The sequence below is a fragment of the Apostichopus japonicus genome, chromosome 20, assembly GCF_037975245.1.
Source record: "Apostichopus japonicus isolate 1M-3 chromosome 20, ASM3797524v1, whole genome shotgun sequence".
Taxonomy (NCBI): domain Eukaryota; kingdom Metazoa; phylum Echinodermata; class Holothuroidea; order Aspidochirotida; family Stichopodidae; genus Apostichopus; species Apostichopus japonicus.
Genome location: NC_092580.1, coordinates 11,751,113 through 11,767,847, shown reverse-complemented (window position 1 = coordinate 11,767,847; position 16,735 = coordinate 11,751,113). Strand labels below are relative to the sequence as shown.

At 39.9% G+C, this 16,735-nt stretch overlaps 1 protein-coding gene and 1 pseudogene across 3 annotated transcripts; one reads left to right on the top strand and one right to left on the bottom strand.

Annotated features, from left to right (window-relative positions):
* Positions 1-799: 799 nt before the first annotated feature.
* LOC139961584 (neuronal acetylcholine receptor subunit beta-3-like) lies at positions 800-15,321 on the top strand. 3 transcript variants are annotated; one of them, XM_071960891.1, is made up of 7 exons: positions 800-1,343; positions 1,931-2,070; positions 2,746-2,790; positions 3,302-3,426; positions 4,217-4,403; positions 12,576-12,951; positions 13,715-15,321. In XM_071960891.1, exons 1-7 carry the CDS (start codon positions 1,268-1,270, stop codon positions 13,903-13,905), a joined length of 1,140 nt encoding a protein of 379 aa, XP_071816992.1. In that variant the 5' UTR covers positions 800-1,267; the 3' UTR covers positions 13,906-15,321. The 3 variants fall into 3 exon arrangements, with proteins under 3 accessions (XP_071816992.1, XP_071816993.1, XP_071816991.1); XM_071960892.1 differs by lacking the exon at positions 800-1,343 and adding an exon at positions 1,368-1,812 and having other exon boundaries at positions 13,715-15,320; XM_071960890.1 differs by lacking the exon at positions 800-1,343 and having other exon boundaries at positions 1,369-2,070; positions 13,715-15,319.
* Positions 4,624-11,501, bottom strand: LOC139961773 (uncharacterized; annotated as a pseudogene).
* Positions 15,322-16,735: the final 1,414 nt, after the last annotated feature.

Genomic DNA, 16,735 nt, shown 5'->3' with positions numbered 1-16,735 from the left:
GACAAATATGTTTACACTAAAATTACTACTTTGTAAGAAATTTTTCAATCAGCAACAAATATGAGAACTCAAAGTTCTATTTGCTATATTTAAAATATTGACAACTTTCAGTACAAAAGATCCTTTTTTTCATTACGCTATATATACTAAAGTCAAAATGTGAAAATCTTTAAAGCGCGTTTTCTCAAAACTCACATTTTGAACATTCGTCACTACGCCAGAACGGGGACGATATATATAACATTGACATTGTTAACACTGTTGACAATCATTTCAATCCTTTCGGTCATAATAACTTACTAGTGATTCTGTATGTGAGCTAACAAGCACAATGAAAGTACCATACGACAGCATTACATGGCTCATATGCCCCACCTGCCTGTTGGATAATCCGACACTGGATACTAGTTATATATTAATCCGTAGTACATGAGTCTAAGAAGATATAAAGCTATGCAAGTTTCACGGTTGGGAACAATTGCGAAGATTATGACTGTGATAATCTCAGAAGCGGTAATCTGTGGAACTAAGAGGATGGGTAGGTCGATGTATTAAGCATTGGTGCAAGAACCATGATACGTATAAAAGAAACTTTATTCAACTTTATATAATATCGTTTGCCCATTCATTATTTATAATGTATATTTACTACTAAAAGTTATTATATACTGCAGCAGGGCACTTGGGCACCATCACATCTGCATCATTGTTTTGTTCGTTTTTAGCTCGCCACTATCTGTGTGTCCCACGGGTTGAATTCTTCTTTCCCTTTCTGGTCATTGTTGTGTATATATCTGTTTATTTGTAATGGCACATAAAATAATGATATAGCTGATGGCCAGTGATTAAAATTGTCGATTTATAATTATTGAGCTATAAAGCATGAAGTTTCTATTGGTTTCTGTTGTTGGCAAATGTGTATATTATAGTTCGGTGAAGTATGTAGAAAAAAAGCAGGTTAATGACTTTGACACAAGTCCCGCCAATCTGAAGTGATATATTACGTTTAGCTTGCATGTTTAACAAGCCTGTCGTATAACACCTAGCAAACGTCGATAGTTTACATGATCCTTCAAGTAGTATACGCAATAATTAAATATAATATCAATCGTTGTCTCGGTTTCTGTCTTGTAATATAAAGAGAGTTTGATATTAAAGACGTGTTAGGATTGTTTATTTCTAATAGTTTGTGATTAGTCTCACGGTTCAGAGTGTGGACCCAATCTATTTCGACCGTTAACGTTGTACTATAGTCACCACGGCAACAATGATGTTTTATCGCTCTTTCAGGAAGCGTATCCTGCATGGCCTTCTTCTGATTTTAACTGTTCTTCTCCGTTGGAGTAAGGACCACCACGTACTACGTTATAATTAGGAATTAGTAGATAACTTAAAATTAAAATCAAAAGTCCATCACGTGACCTTAAGATTATACTGATTTTGTCCGATCGAGTCAGCGACATAGTGGTGTGAACGTTAAAAACCTGTATGATTCATTGTGAATTCAGGAAAGGCAAATATTGCAGTTCCAAGCAGACTTGTATCTATATATAGTATTCGATTCTTGACTATAGTGTTCGTACCCCGATCGTACTCGAGTATACATTTTCCAGTGTATACTCACACTCGTACTCGGCATGCCTTTGAATTACTCGTTCTCAGCAAAATCAACTGTGAATCATCATTATGGCCTACTCGTTTATTTTATACTCATATACTTGTACTCCGGGATCTCAAAACTCGTATACACATATACTCGGTATACATTGTATCCACACTACACTGAAATGTGATTCAAAAGTTATCGAACCTGTAAGTGCTAATTGCCAGGACGCTGTTGGATCTTTCCAACAAATCAGTTACAATGCATCATGCGCGATGATTAATCAGAAATGCATGATTTCTATTTGTTTTGTTTTGTGTTTTAAAGTTGAATGCGGCGATAATGAAGTCCACCGTGATCTACAGGCCACCCTAATGACAAACTACACGGCTTCTCTGCGACCAGTCAAGGATACCACAGATACAGTTAAAGTTGGATTCAGATTTACGCCAACTATTTCTGTTCTCGTAAGTACTTTTACATTTTGTTTTCTCGAAGCTATATGTCCATCCTGTAAAAAACGATTTTAGTATTAAGTTACTACTTTCATGTAAATGCGCATGTGGCTTCAAAACTGTTTAGTAAACAAACGCCAGGAAAGAAAATGAGCTTAACATATAATCAGGCGCGAATGCTGGGGTTGCACCCCATCCCTTTCGAAGCCCACAACCTCCCCCCACCCTGGAGAAAGTAAAATAATATACATCAAAAGGTGCATTCTGAGGCCTACTTATAGACTATTAATTATAAAAAAAATCTATTAATTAGGTACATGTTAACGCAGTATTGTGCCAATATATTTTATTTATTATTTTGGAACGCAAAAATCCCCTGAATGAACGTTTTTTTTTTCATGTGAATCAGAACCTGGTGTAATATATAGCGCTGATATGTGCCGCATTTCTGCACCCAGTCTGGACAGACGTTCTTATTTACTCACACTATACACATACCTCCAATATCCTATACTCCAATGCAGAGTGTCTATAATCGAAGCATTTGTTGATGTGCGTTAACATGTGGTACACAGTGCAAGAAAGTGATCATGAAAAGAACTGCAATGTATATCTCTAATTTAATAACATAGGCCCTGTACGTCATTGTTTATATATTTACGGTACGTTTTTTTCTGTTAATTTAAGGCTGAACATGAACAACATCTCCACCTGCGTGGGATGATGGTGCTGGTGAGTAAACAATAATCTACTATATATTATAACACCAACACCGTAAGTGCATGTGGATCACCTATCCTTTCACCAATTCTCACTCATATATCTAAGAGGTCTTAACCATGGTATTCCATAAAGCTATACGTTCAAGTTTATACATATCGTTTTCCCTACAACATCATTAAATTGTAGTGCCTGGCATGTTGTCGATACAATGTATATAACGTTGAAGTTCATATAACTGATTACGGATCTAAATTCAACATTCTTTACATTGCTAAATTTTGTCAGCCCAGTGGACACCCCCCCCCCCCCCACCACCACCACCACAATTTGAACCAATATAACCAGATGTCTTTTGGAACTAAATGCAACCACTGACAACTATACTTACATAACTAAATTTCGTCAACCCACGATGCAGCCCAAGGCAGTGGAATCCCCTTCCTTCCCCCTCCCGCAATTTGGTCCACTAAAACATAATGAATGGAGCTGCATCACTTATTTTCTTTCTGCACTGCACAAGACTTGGGAGGATTATCGACTGTCATGGCAACCAGATGAGTATGATGGTATCCTGGAGACGAGACTTCCTTTGACATCGCAGGGTGATGAGCTCATTTGGAGGCCAGAACTGGTTCTGAACGAAAGGTCAGATATTAACGTTCGATTAGACATCAACAAATTTCACCATTGTTAAAAGAAAATGGACAATCTTATCCCGAAAAATGTGTTGTTGTTGTTGTTTTTTTCTTCTCGAAATCTCAACCATTTTATTAACTGGACTTTTTCTTTCAATTTTATTTAAAACTCCAATATTCTGACCATTTTATGTCAAAGTTGTACGTTCTGTTCGACATTTTTTTATAAGAAATTTCGTAATGTTCCCCAATTTTTCAACATTTTTACTAGCATTTTTTCTTCTCTTATTATTTTCTCCTTGTTCTTTTTAGTGGAAATTAATAGCATTCAATCGAGAAATGAAACGTTGACGACATTCTCGAAATGATGGCTTTTGAAACCGAAATTTCGAACTTTCATATCAACATGTCTGAAATTATCGACGTAAATTCAGTCCGATGTTTTTTTCCGTTCCAATGAGCATGTCCCTTCATTGTGCTTTTCAATTTCACTTTTATATTCTCTTAGAGGTCTTATAGACTGGCGGGTAACAGTGACATATTATGCAATTACACACAAATGTATATTGGTATTGGTATATATATAACTTTAAGACGAAAGAAGAAATATAGAATACAAGATAGAGAAAAGAATTAAACTACAAAACAAAATCACTTAATATGAGCTTAGCCGAAGTAAAGTGATATGTGGACTGGGGCATCGCCGCACATATAGCCTATACACGTGCGATGTAACAAATGCGTGCGGTATATATTACATCATGTAACATGCAATGTTTTACATATTGTCTTTCACACAGCGTGAGTACAGACTTTGCAAGTTTCATACCGGAAACAACCGCCGTCGTAGTGAAACATACGGGAAAGATTTACTGGTACACTTTAGCAAACATGCAGTCCTTCTGCAGTGTTTCCGTTCGTAACTATCCGTTCGATAAGCAAACTTGCCATTTGACATTTACTACGTGGCTCTACCAGACAGCACAGGTAAATATTTCTATGATCGAAGTATGATAACATATATTCTTAAAGTTTAAAACAAAATGACATACTGTCACAACTTCCGTGGGATAAAACAAAATGGCACCTTCTAGCGCCCCCTCTGTTGCGACCCCGGGTTTTTCCTTTGGCCTTCAAGGCCGATAAAAATAAAAATTTAGATAGATTCAGGGAAGTAAACTCAAAGGACCAAAAGACTACTGAGATGTTTCTGAAAGTTAACAAAACGATATATTTACAATGATACGATCTCTACTGATTTGTACAAGGATTATTGGTACTAGAAATTTGGAATATTACAGACAGATTTTACAATATTATACGGCCGTTAAGTTTTTAAAAGATTACTTAACTTATCTTACGCGGCGCGTGCCGGCTCTCGGTTCCTTTCGTAGCTGTTCTGACCTCCTTGCGTCACCAACAACGATGTCGGGATTTCTCCCTCGTAGGCTGGTATCCCGTGACTTGGTCAGGAGCAAAACCGTTCCCCGCTGGTCCAGTTCGACTCAACGTTTGTATCCCAAGGATGGCTTCCTCCTGGGTGAACTCCGAAAAACTCTGCCGAAGTCACGCCTGTCCCGGTTAAACGACGCACCAATCTTATAAACAAACAGTCCACCGGTTCCTCCGTCCGTCCCCTCGATTAATCTTTTATCTCAGATGAATTTCTTTTTACAATAGATCGGAAAACTCTGAACTAAACTCCTCATCACCGAAAATATCTCTTCTTATATATAGCCGGGTTCAATCTCCCGAAAGTTCTTTTCCAGGAATCCTGACGGAAAAACATCGAGAATCATCCATGTCTCGAAGATACGACTGATAGTTCAACGTTCATTCGTCGACGATATTCGGTCACCTGCTAAAAATAACTTCCCGTATGTTCTGGAAATTTGTACTCGCTAATACCGAATAGCGCCATCATTTCTCGACGCTTCCAGAAAAAACGCACAAGTTGTCAGTCACGACGAGTGACCTACTTATCACCCTGACCAGCATATACTGAATACACGTACAATGAATAAAGTCGTTCGTGACAATTACTCCCCCTTTAAGATAAATATTTTAAATATTTCATCTATAAATGGACGTGTATGCAACTTTAAATTAAACATAACTAATGAATATTGATAACCATCTCAAAATACTCAAACTAACAATTCCATAAATGTCAAATTCTATAAACTATAAACAATTCTATAATCCGACAAAACTATGTCAATCATAAATGTATGATAGCATAACAACAATCAATAGTGCTACAATCAACACATCTACATCTGATTAAATGAATGAATAACCCGCTTACATTCGGCTCATATAATCTGCACCAACATTGTACTTTCCCTTGATTGATTCTAGTCTGAATCTATACTCTTGTAGTACTAATGCCCATCTCATAATTCTTGAGTTCAGCAACTTCGCTCTATTTAAATAAGTGAGTGGTTCGTGATCAGTCTGTAAGACGAACTCACTTCCGTACAGATATACATGGAATTTCTGTACTGCCCAAACTAATCCTAGGCATTCTCTCTCAATCACTGAATAATTTCTTTCCCTCTCCAATAACTTTCTACTAGCATACGCTACAGGAAATAATTCTCCTTCATGTTCCTGTAGTAGGACTGCACCTATCCCTACATCGGATGCATCGGTCCTCAGAACAAATTGCTTATTTACATCAGGAAGCCTGAGAAGGGGTGGACTAATAAGCGCTCGCTTCAGATCATTGAACGCCTTGTCCTGGGCGCTTCCCCAAATCACTCTATTGGGTGAACCCTTCCTCGTCAGGTCCGACAGTGGGGCAACTAGTGCAGAGTAGTTTGGTATGTAGTCTCTGTAATACCCCGTGAGACCAAGAAACGACCTGACTTGGGTTTTCGTCTCGGGTTTTGGAGCGTTTTTGATTTTATCAAGGGTACTCTGCTTCGGGCCCAACTTCCCGTTTCCAACTGTGTGGCCCAAGAACTCTAATTTAGTGAACCCTATTTCACACTTACTCGGACGAGCTGTCAGTCCGCTCTCTCTCAACGTCTGAAATAACAACTCCAAACACTCTACATGCTCATCCCATGTCTCGGTATGAATTAAAATATCATCCAGATAATTGACAACATTTGGCACATCCCTCAAAATGGTTCTCATCAACCTAGTGAAAACTGCCGGTGCCCCAACCAATCCAAAGGGCATCGTTTTAAATTGCCATAACCCATCTGGTGTCACAAAGGCAGTCTTCTCTTTCGCTGACTGTGTCATTTCAACCTGCCAATATCCCTTCGTTAGATCGATTCGACTGAAGTACTTGTCATTCGACAATTCCGAGAATATCTCTGTCATGGTTTGCATAGGTTCAGCTTCATACGTGGTTACTTTATTGAGCTTCCTATAATCCACGCAGAATCTCTTCGTGCCATCAGGTTTAGGTACCAACACCACAGGTGAACTATAAGGTGAGTTTGAAGGTTCAATCACTCCCATGTCAATCATTTTCCTAACTTCCTCTTGTAACGAATCTCGCATCGAGAGTGGTACTGGGTAAGGCTTTGCTTTGATTGGCTTATCAGCAGTTAACTTGATGTCACATTTAAGAACATCAGTTTTGCCAGGTACATCAGTCAGGACATCAGTGAACTTGGATAACACTCGTTTAACCTCGTGTGATTGGCCTTCACCTAATTCGTTATTTACGACAACATCCGATGCCGATTCACTCTGATTAGTCTGCAGCGCAGGCAGTTCGAAACAACTTTCCTGCTCCTCATCCTCAGACATTGAAATGACTGTAGTCCCAACCACATTTGACTTGTCCCTACTTATGTACTCTTTCAGCAGGTTTGCATGAAAACTTTTCGACTTCCCATTGACATCGATTGAATAGCTCGATTCGCCAATTTCACTCAATACGGTGAATGGTCCCTTCCACTGCATCAACAGCTTGTTTTGATCAGTAGGCAAGAGTATCAACACCAAATCACCTGGTTTGAACTTGCGACTTTTAGCCTTCCGGTTATAGTACTTCTTGTACCTCTCTGACGATTCCTGTAACTCTGATCTAGCCAGAGCGCAAGTCTCCTCTAGCCGTTCTCTCAAATCTAGGACATACTGATATGTTGACCTAGTTTCAGGGTTGTCCACTTCAGATGTCCACATCTCTTTCAAAATGGCCATAGGACCTCTCACTGTCCTACCATAGAGTAACTCGAACGGTGCGAAACCTGTGCTGGCTTGCGGAGCCTCCCTATACGCAAATAGTAGTGGTCCTATATAGCGGTCCCAGTCTGACGGTCTCTCCTCACACATGCGCTTTAGCATCCTCTTCAAGGTACCATTGAATTTCTCAACTAGACCGTTGCATATCGGGTGGTAGGGGGTAGTGGTGAGTTGTCGCAGTGACAGTAATCGACTCACCTCCTTCATCACATCTGAGGTAAACTGTGACCCCCTGTCAGTCAGGATCTCAGATGGGACTCCCACTCTTGAAAATATGTCCACCAAAGCTTCTGCCACTCTCTCAGTATCTATGTTACGCAATGGAACTGCCTCGGGAAACCTCGTTGCATAATCGACAAGTGTTAGGATATACCGATTCCCATGCTTGGAAGTAGGACTGATCGGTCCGACAATGTCTACCGCCACCCTCTTGAATGGTGTGTCAATCAAGGGCATGTGACCCAATGGGACCTTGGTGACCCTTCCCTTATCACATGTTCTCTGGCAAATATCGCATGACTTGCAATAACGCATTACGTCGGATCCTACACCTGGCCAGTAGAACTGAGACTGAACCTTGTCAGTTGTCTTGGCTATCCCTAGGTGACCCGCCATAATACTGTCATGAGCCAGTTTCATCACTTGATTTCTGAACTTTTCGGGTACAACCAATTGGTCACTAGGCTTGTCATTCCCCGAAACTTTGCGATATAGAATATCATTCCTTAAAATGAATTCGGAGATCCCCTCTTTACCTTTCAGTGGTCTGGGATTCCCAACATGCTTGAAGCAATTTTTGAGGGTTGAATCCTCCTTCTGAGCTTGTCTCAATTGCTCAGGTGTTACGTCATCCATAGGAACATTAGCCGTTTTTAGGGGTTTCAGATTTTCCTTTCGTTTTTGCTTTTGTGCACGTGTCTCTACGGCACCTCCAATATCTGAGTCATCGCCTACGTCATTACTTGGAATAATTTGATCCGCAGCGACTTCCGGTTCATCACGTGACTCATTACTGGTTCCTATTTCAACACTAGCTGTTTCTTCCACATTGTGAGGTTCACAGTGCTCACTTGGAACTTCTTTTACACTCCAATCTGGGTCGGGATTCTCAGGACCTCGAACACCAGGAACATTCCCAATTATTAAGTCATACACTGGCCTCTTCATACAGAGAGCCTTGAGGGATCCTGTGGAAAAGGGCGTGTCCACCGCCACGATAGCTTCTGGAATCTTCCTCACTGTACCGTCAATTAGTACACACAGTTGATCTACACCGGTCAACTGATCATTGGAGATCAAATTTCTCCTAACGATGACACCAGAACACCCGCTATCGCGTAACACTGACACCTTCCTCCCTTTAAGATAGCCCTCAACCACCGGCATGCGCTCCTTAACATCTGACAAAATTTTCTCAGTAATGTCGGTAGGCTCCTCACACGCCGCACTGACTATTGGGATCTCGTGACCACACGCTAAATTAATTGAATAGCTGTCACTTTCCTTGATTTGTTTCATCAAACACAGATTCGCGGTTTGTCCGCTACGATGATCTTTTTGCGACCCATCGCTCGATCCTAGTTTTTCGGGTTTGGCATTTTCAGTCGCAACCGCCGATTGCGCTTTAAACCTCTGCCTGCAATCGTTTGCCTTATGCCCCAATTTCCCGCAAACAAAGCATTTTATGGCTGAACGCGTGTTTCTGTTTTCACCCGCGTCCACAATTTTGGTTTTGTACTCCTGACTGTTGGGGTTACCGTCAGGTTTTTTCCCATTTCCCTGATTTGTTTGGAAGGATTTCACACATTTTTCAAGATCCCTGTGATGCGCTTCTAAGTATTTGTCAGCCAGCTCTGACAGCGCTTTAGAAGTCTTGCAGTCATGTTCTCTCAGGAATAATGCCAATTCCTTGCTGCATACATTTAGGAACTGCTCCCGCAACATGAGATCTGAAAATTCCTCGAACGTTTTGTTAATTCCGCCCATTTCCAACCATCTGGCCATATAATTTTCCAACCTTGCCATGTATTGAATTGATGTTTCCCCTTTTTGGGCCTTTCTCGTCTGAATTTCTGACGGAAGCCTTCCTCTGTGAATTGAAATCGTTTCAACAGGGCTTTCTTTAGCTTTTGATAATCTTGTGAGTCATCGGGTGGTAACCTAGAGTAAACACGGAGACTTTCTCCCTTTAGACACAGACTCAAATTTAATGCCCATTGTTCCTCTGGCCACTCTTGCGCTGTTGCGAATCGCTCGAAGCGCAGCAAGTATGCGTCGAGGTCTTCCTTCTCATCAAAGTGAGGCATTTTGGGCGTTGGGATTCTATTTGGCTCGCGGCTTGAAGTGGAGCTACGGGAGGAATTCAAATCGGCATCGCCATTGCTATTTTGCTGCAACTCAGCTTGCTTTTCAAGCTTAGCCAATTCAAACATTCTTTGTTTTTCCGCCTCAGCCCTTTCCTTTTCCGCCTCAGCCCTTTGCTTTTCCGCCTCAGCCCTTTGCTTTTCCGCCTCAGCCCTTTGCTTTTCCGCCTCAGCCCTTTCTTTTTCCGCCTCAGCCCTTTCTTGTTGCCTTTCGTCACGAGCGATCTGCTGCTGTTCTTTGACGAAGTTTAAGAGTTCGCCACCCGTAAGACCCATTTTAGCCCCCAACTCAGTTAATTCTCTAATATCCATCATTCAATCAGGCAAACACATGTACCAATAACAATATATCAAATATATATGGTTTCAGAAACTTCTCAGTTTGTAAGTCACTTCGGGATATACTCCTTTCTGGTGTTTTACACTTTTCCCGTTTTGTTTTTATCTTTTTAAACACTTCCCCGGTTTGTTTCTATCTTTTAAACAATTCCCGTTTTGTTTCTACCTTTTAAACAATTCCCGGATAGGCCCCCATTAATTGTCACAACTTCCGTGGGATAAAACAAAATGGCACCTTCTAGCGCCCCCTCTGTTGCGACCCCGGGTTTTTCCTTTGGCCTTCAAGGCCGATAAAAATAAAAATTTAGATAGATTCAGGGAAGTAAACTCAAAGGACCAAAAGACTACTGAGATGTTTCTGAAAGTTAACAAAACGATATATTTACAATGATACGATCTCTACTGATTTGTACAAGGATTATTGGTACTAGAAATTTGGAATATTACAGACAGATTTTACAATATTATACGGCCGTTAAGTTTTTAAAAGATTACTTAACTTATCTTACGCGGCGCGTGCCGGCTCTCGGTTCCTTTCGTAGCTGTTCTGACCTCCTTGCGTCACCAACAACGATGTCGGGATTTCTCCCTCGTAGGCTGGTATCCCGTGACTTGGTCAGGAGCAAAACCGTTCCCCGCTGGTCCAGTTCGACTCAACGTTTGTATCCCAAGGATGGCTTCCTCCTGGGTGAACTCCGAAAAACTCTGCCGAAGTCACGCCTGTCCCGGTTAAACGACGCACCAATCTTATAAACAAACAGTCCACCGGTTCCTCCGTCCGTCCCCTCGATTAATCTTTTATCTCAGATGAATTTCTTTTTACAATAGATCGGAAAACTCTGAACTAAACTCCTCATCACCGAAAATATCTCTTCTTATATATAGCCGGGTTCAATCTCCCGAAAGTTCTTTTCCAGGAATCCTGACGGAAAAACATCGAGAATCATCCATGTCTCGAAGATACGACTGATAGTTCAACGTTCATTCGTCGACGATATTCGGTCACCTGCTAAAAATAACTTCCCGTATGTTCTGGAAATTTGTACTCGCTAATACCGAATAGCGCCATCATTTCTCGACGCTTCCAGAAAAAACGCACAAGTTGTCAGTCACGACGAGTGACCTACTTATCACCCTGACCAGCATATACTGAATACACGTACAATGAATAAAGTCGTTCGTGACACATACATACATATACGCACACGAACACACGCAACCATGTTTGTATTACATTCAGACCGAGGACCCATTGTATTTTCCATTCTTCAAATCCACGTACCCTAACCTTAACAATACCCCATACAATAGAATTCTTCCGAGGACGTGGTGATTCTTTAGAAATCACAACCGAGGACCTGAAATTCTTTTGTTCAAGTCCTCGGTCAGATAGAAAAACAATCGCACACGCACACATGCAGGTGTGTTTAACATTCAGTCCGAGGAACCCGTTGTTTTTCCATTGTTCATATCATAGAAATTGAAATACTTCAATTTAGGCTATGGTTCATATCCACGTACCCTAACCTTAACCATACCCATTAAATATAATTGTTCTGAGGTCTGAGGACGCGGTGATTCTTTTGAAATGAAGTTCGGGGACTTGTTATTCTTTTCTTCGAGTCCTCAGTTAGAAATACGAAACAAGTATACACAGATACACATTATGCGGGTTTGTAAATGGATTTGCCAAAATAATGAGTCGAATCACCCTGGTAATGGTTTATTTAATTTTGTTCACCTTCAAATCGCCGTCTCCGAACTTTCAGGGGGAAATAAGCGTCTAGCGGATACGGTAGTCCACCCACCCCCCCTCCCATCTGCTGTGAATATATTTAATTTGCCATTATGGGTATCTGTATTTTCTGTTTAGTTTGTTATTGGTCCTATTTTAGATTTTTAGGTTTTACACTTTTCAGCCTTTTCCTACATATTCTTATATTGACATTTTATAATCACTTGTTAGATGTCTTACATTTTTTTGCATATCTTTACATATTTTGTTATTATAAATTTCTTACTCATATTTATTACGGAGCAGGGGGAATTTTCGATGTGTAAAATGTGTATACATTGACTGAATAAATTATGAAAATGAAAAATCACTGTACTATAACAGTCTTCCTGTGAATCTCTGACAAATTTTACACCTCGTATATTTTAAGACGTTTTCTGTATTCTATATTGCGTTTGGTGGTCAGCTGATAGTGAGGACTTATTCTGTTTTCTCATATCTTCCCCTCAACAGCAAGAGTTTTATGCTGTTAGAGACCTGATTGACAGTAAGGCTTACAAACACTATGATATCAAACATGGTCTATGGAAACTCGATATTGCAACAGTTGATGCTAACGTGGCCTCTTATGACTGTGATAGCTGTGAAAACCAAACACAATCTTACGTACACTACGTTTTGAAACTCAGAAGAGGTGAAAGGTTTTCCCATTTTCTGGCCATAATTCTCCCATGTTTAATTATGTCAGGAATGACTACCGTCGTACTCTGTTTATCTGGTAAGGAAGAGACACATACGTCTGAGTTTGGACTAACCTGCGTCTTAACTTTGTTTGTGTCCTTGACGTTCGTTTTCACCAAGCTGCCTTCCACTGGACAACCTATAATAGGTACGTGATATATAATCTTTTGAAACAATCCGTCTACACTTCACGGTACTGTTTTGCACGTTTTTGTTTTGTTTACTCAGCATAAAATCATTCAGGTGAGATACAGTGCTATTATTAGCACTGAGAATTAATTGTTCCAACTGGCTGCATAAATTATACTGCACTATGAATATTCATTCAAATACCTTTACTAGCGTCAGTATTCACAGAACGTGACTGAAGTGAATGGTTGTATCTCATCATGTTAGGTGTGAAGAGTTTCTACATGATTCTAACTTATATAATCACAGTATATGAAGATTCAAACGATAGAATCGATATTATTTGAATGATCATGACGATTAGAGACGACTTCTGAGCGTGGTGAGGTGGTAAAGACCCAATCGGTTTGGTGGGGGAGGGGTGAGGGGAGGGTAGGGGAGGGGAGGGGAGGGGAGGGGGAGGGGGAGGGAAGGGGAGGGGAGGGGAGGGGGAGGGGAGGGGGACGGGGTGGAGACATATTCGCTATACCTAATTAGTAATATTTTACGGAAGCCAAAATGGGACACTTCAAATATTTTTTTAATCTCAAATATGTATGTTGTATTCTGGAAGTTTCACTTTTGTATCAATAACGTTACTATTCATTGTTGTATTTCGCAATTTTCGAGATGTACGATATGAGCGACTGTATTTCTATATAGTGTTCTTTCTGTGCGACCGTACTCGCCGATCTTTTTTTGCATTATTGTGCAGTTTCATGTATTTTATCTTCCATATATAGGTAGTTATATCATCTGGCTCATTATCGAGGGCGTGATGGTTACTGTGTACGGACTGATCAACGCTCGCAACTTGCGCAAGGAAAGACCCAGGATGGCATGGCTGAGGAAAATGAAATATTCCATAGTTGGCGTGAAAATAGTTTCATCAATCATTTATGCCATTATCTTTGCTGTTGTGTTTTCTAAATAATAGTAGGTTATCCCCGTGTTCCGTTAACCGGTTCATGTTCAAGGCAAAAAGAAAAAGAAAGAAAGTAAAAACGCGTAATAAATAAAAAATGAAAATTACACGGGATGCACCGGATTATGAATGTAGTAAGTTAGTAACTGTATGTAGCCATTGTTAATTCTTAATTGCTCTGAATGTATAGGAAGAGTGTATTTTCCAATTTATTCCTACTACAAATACCACGGTGGAAGCACGGGAGAGGCACGAAAACGTTTGAGTGATCAAGTCCCTTTCACCCGCATGCTCACCTATTATTGGCGACGTCAATGATTATTCCTTTAAACGCCCTCTTAAATTAAGAGACACTTTCCTTTGTGTATTCGATGAAATCGTAACCTATGCAGTAGTCATGCAGTAAAGTTAACAGTTTTATTTTTGTTGGGAACGATCACACTAATTTTTTCGTCTGTTTTCACTCGAAAAAAAAACAATGTTTGGGTTGACATCAAATTTTAAACCAGTCTGGACTTCGAACAAGAAGTGAGTATTTTTTCCAGTCATTATATACAAGTGTGCGTTCGGCCCTGTGGTCCCATCCCATCCCGCCCCACCCCCACCCCTCCCACACCCGAACCCCACCCTCATCCCCATCGAAATCACAACATGGTTATTGTTTGAAACGAGCAACACCCGTTGATGATAGGAAGGTTTAACAAATTACAGATGTATTCATTCACACATTATACTACCAACCTATTCTTCATTTTTCTGTACCATTTAAATGAATACGACAATGGACACAAAGAAATAAACATGACCCATAATCACCCCTCAAAGAGCATTACCACAAGATTACTTAATATAGCCTTTATTTGTCTGTAGCACAACCTCCATTATGATCCAGTTGAATAAATCGATTGAGAGAGAAGGAGCGTTCCTTAGTGAATATATAGAACCATCAGAATATCTTATTTCACAAATGTTCCTACAATATGTGTACACACCCATCAACTCTCTGCATATTTTCATTAGGGAAAAGAGCGAAGAGAAAACACTGTAGACAGACATAATTTGAATCCTCTCTCGATAACAATTACTAACCTAAAATTCTGAACTGTGAGCTAAACTGCATAATAACATAGAATTTCTACCTACATATATACAACAGCATGGATGAAAGGTACTTTGGGCCTCCGTAGAAATAGTATGACGTTCGTGGAAGCGTAGCCGCAGTTTTTCCTGCTCTGTTTCGCCACACAATGCACAATCCATGTGAAAAGTGAACCTAATGTTACAAATTAACGTACCAAATACAAAACAGCCTAACATGCCTTATATACGTAAAATTAAATATTACCATTCTGTATAATTTGGTTAAAATTTGCCACAGCAGCCATGAAATTACTTGTTTATAAACATAATAAATATTTATCACTAACAATACTAATAAATTATGAAATATTGCTTGTAACCATGAAAGAAATACGATGCCATTCTAAAACTACGGATACCTGTAAGTAACCGCTATATATCCGATAGATCATTCGCAGCTATTTGAAAAGCGAATAGTTACAGATTATTTACTTCCTTGCTACCATCCAATCATATTCAATACACGCGCCATGTGCCATCTATGAAAACGGCAGCTGTATGATAGGATAGATTTTCGACTTAAGATCAATCTACACAGTGTCAAGCTTATATCTCATCCTTGTAACATAGTATGTCCAGGGAGTTGTTCCATAACAACTCCCTGGTATGTCTAGCTATTTATTATATGTGTAGCCTGCGTTGGTAGGGAGAAAAGTGGGTTGTACCGATATGATAATATTTAGTGACGTCATCATGGTAAATGAGCTGAAAAGGTCTTACGTTTCCTGTTCATGAACAAAACATTGATTCACCGAGGGGAAATAGTGGCATATTGATGAAGATCGAAACGAAAGACGATTGACAATTATGTAAACATTTGAATGACAAATCAACAACACCGGCAAGGATACTTTCACCTACCTATCCATTCATGACCTTTTACCTGATTACTTTTCAAACTACTTTTCACACAACTTCTTAATCCATGACTACAATTCTCGACAGTCTACATTCCTGCATCAAGACATCATCCAAACTTCTTCACAATATAACGCTCCCCGAAACCGTACAACCAGGCTCTGGAATTCCCTTCCTTATTCTGTAACCGCTAAGCCAATCATTCAATCTTTTAGAAAAACCATCTTGCGTTATTTTGTTGACAGCCACTAAGTGCAAGCCCAGTTCTTGTTTTCATTGCTGTACTTGGATTGATGTTGTAGAATGTAGAATATATCAACTTGCTGTTAAATGATCATGGGTGGGGAAGGGGAGGGCTGAATGGGGGGCTTGGGGTGTTTTCCATTTTTCTACTTTTTGGTTTAAACCTATCTGTCTCCAAATTTCTGCTAGTCTTCGTAGTTGTTCAGGATTTTCTCAATGTTTTTGTGTATTGTATATGGGAGTGCACATCTTCAAGCCCCAGCCGGGTTTCCTGTGCACTTCCTTTCACCTCATGTTTATATAATTTATGTAATTACAATGTATGTTTTGTTGAATCTATCTATGTGTTTATACGTGAAGTGATAAACCAGATAAACGAAAACGAAGCGAAACAAGAAAGTTATGATTAAAAGGAAACCCTTTCAAGGAACATTGACATGATACAGACCTGTCAACCTGTTTGACCCCCAAAATAGGGAGAATAACATTTTTCAGGGCCAAAAAATAAGGAGAACAAGGGGGAAAATAGGGAGGTTGGTAATTTTCAAATGAAATGATATAAATACTCCTAAATAAGTATAGTCTACTTATGCAATAT

What these genes read in the sequence shown, in the direction of transcription:
- LOC139961584 (XM_071960890.1), top strand. Translation starts at nt 1,687, where the DNA reads ATGGCCTACTCGTTTATTTTATACTCATATACTTGTACTCCGGGATCT. An exon ending in GAACTGGTTCTGAACGAAAG is followed by an intron (nt 3,427 to 4,216) that starts GTCAGATATTAA and finishes TCTTTCACACAG; the next exon opens with CGTGAGTACAGACTTTGCAA. An exon ending in GGCTCTACCAGACAGCACAG is followed by an intron (nt 4,404 to 12,575) that starts GTAAATATTTCT and finishes TCCCCTCAACAG; the next exon opens with CAAGAGTTTTATGCTGTTAG.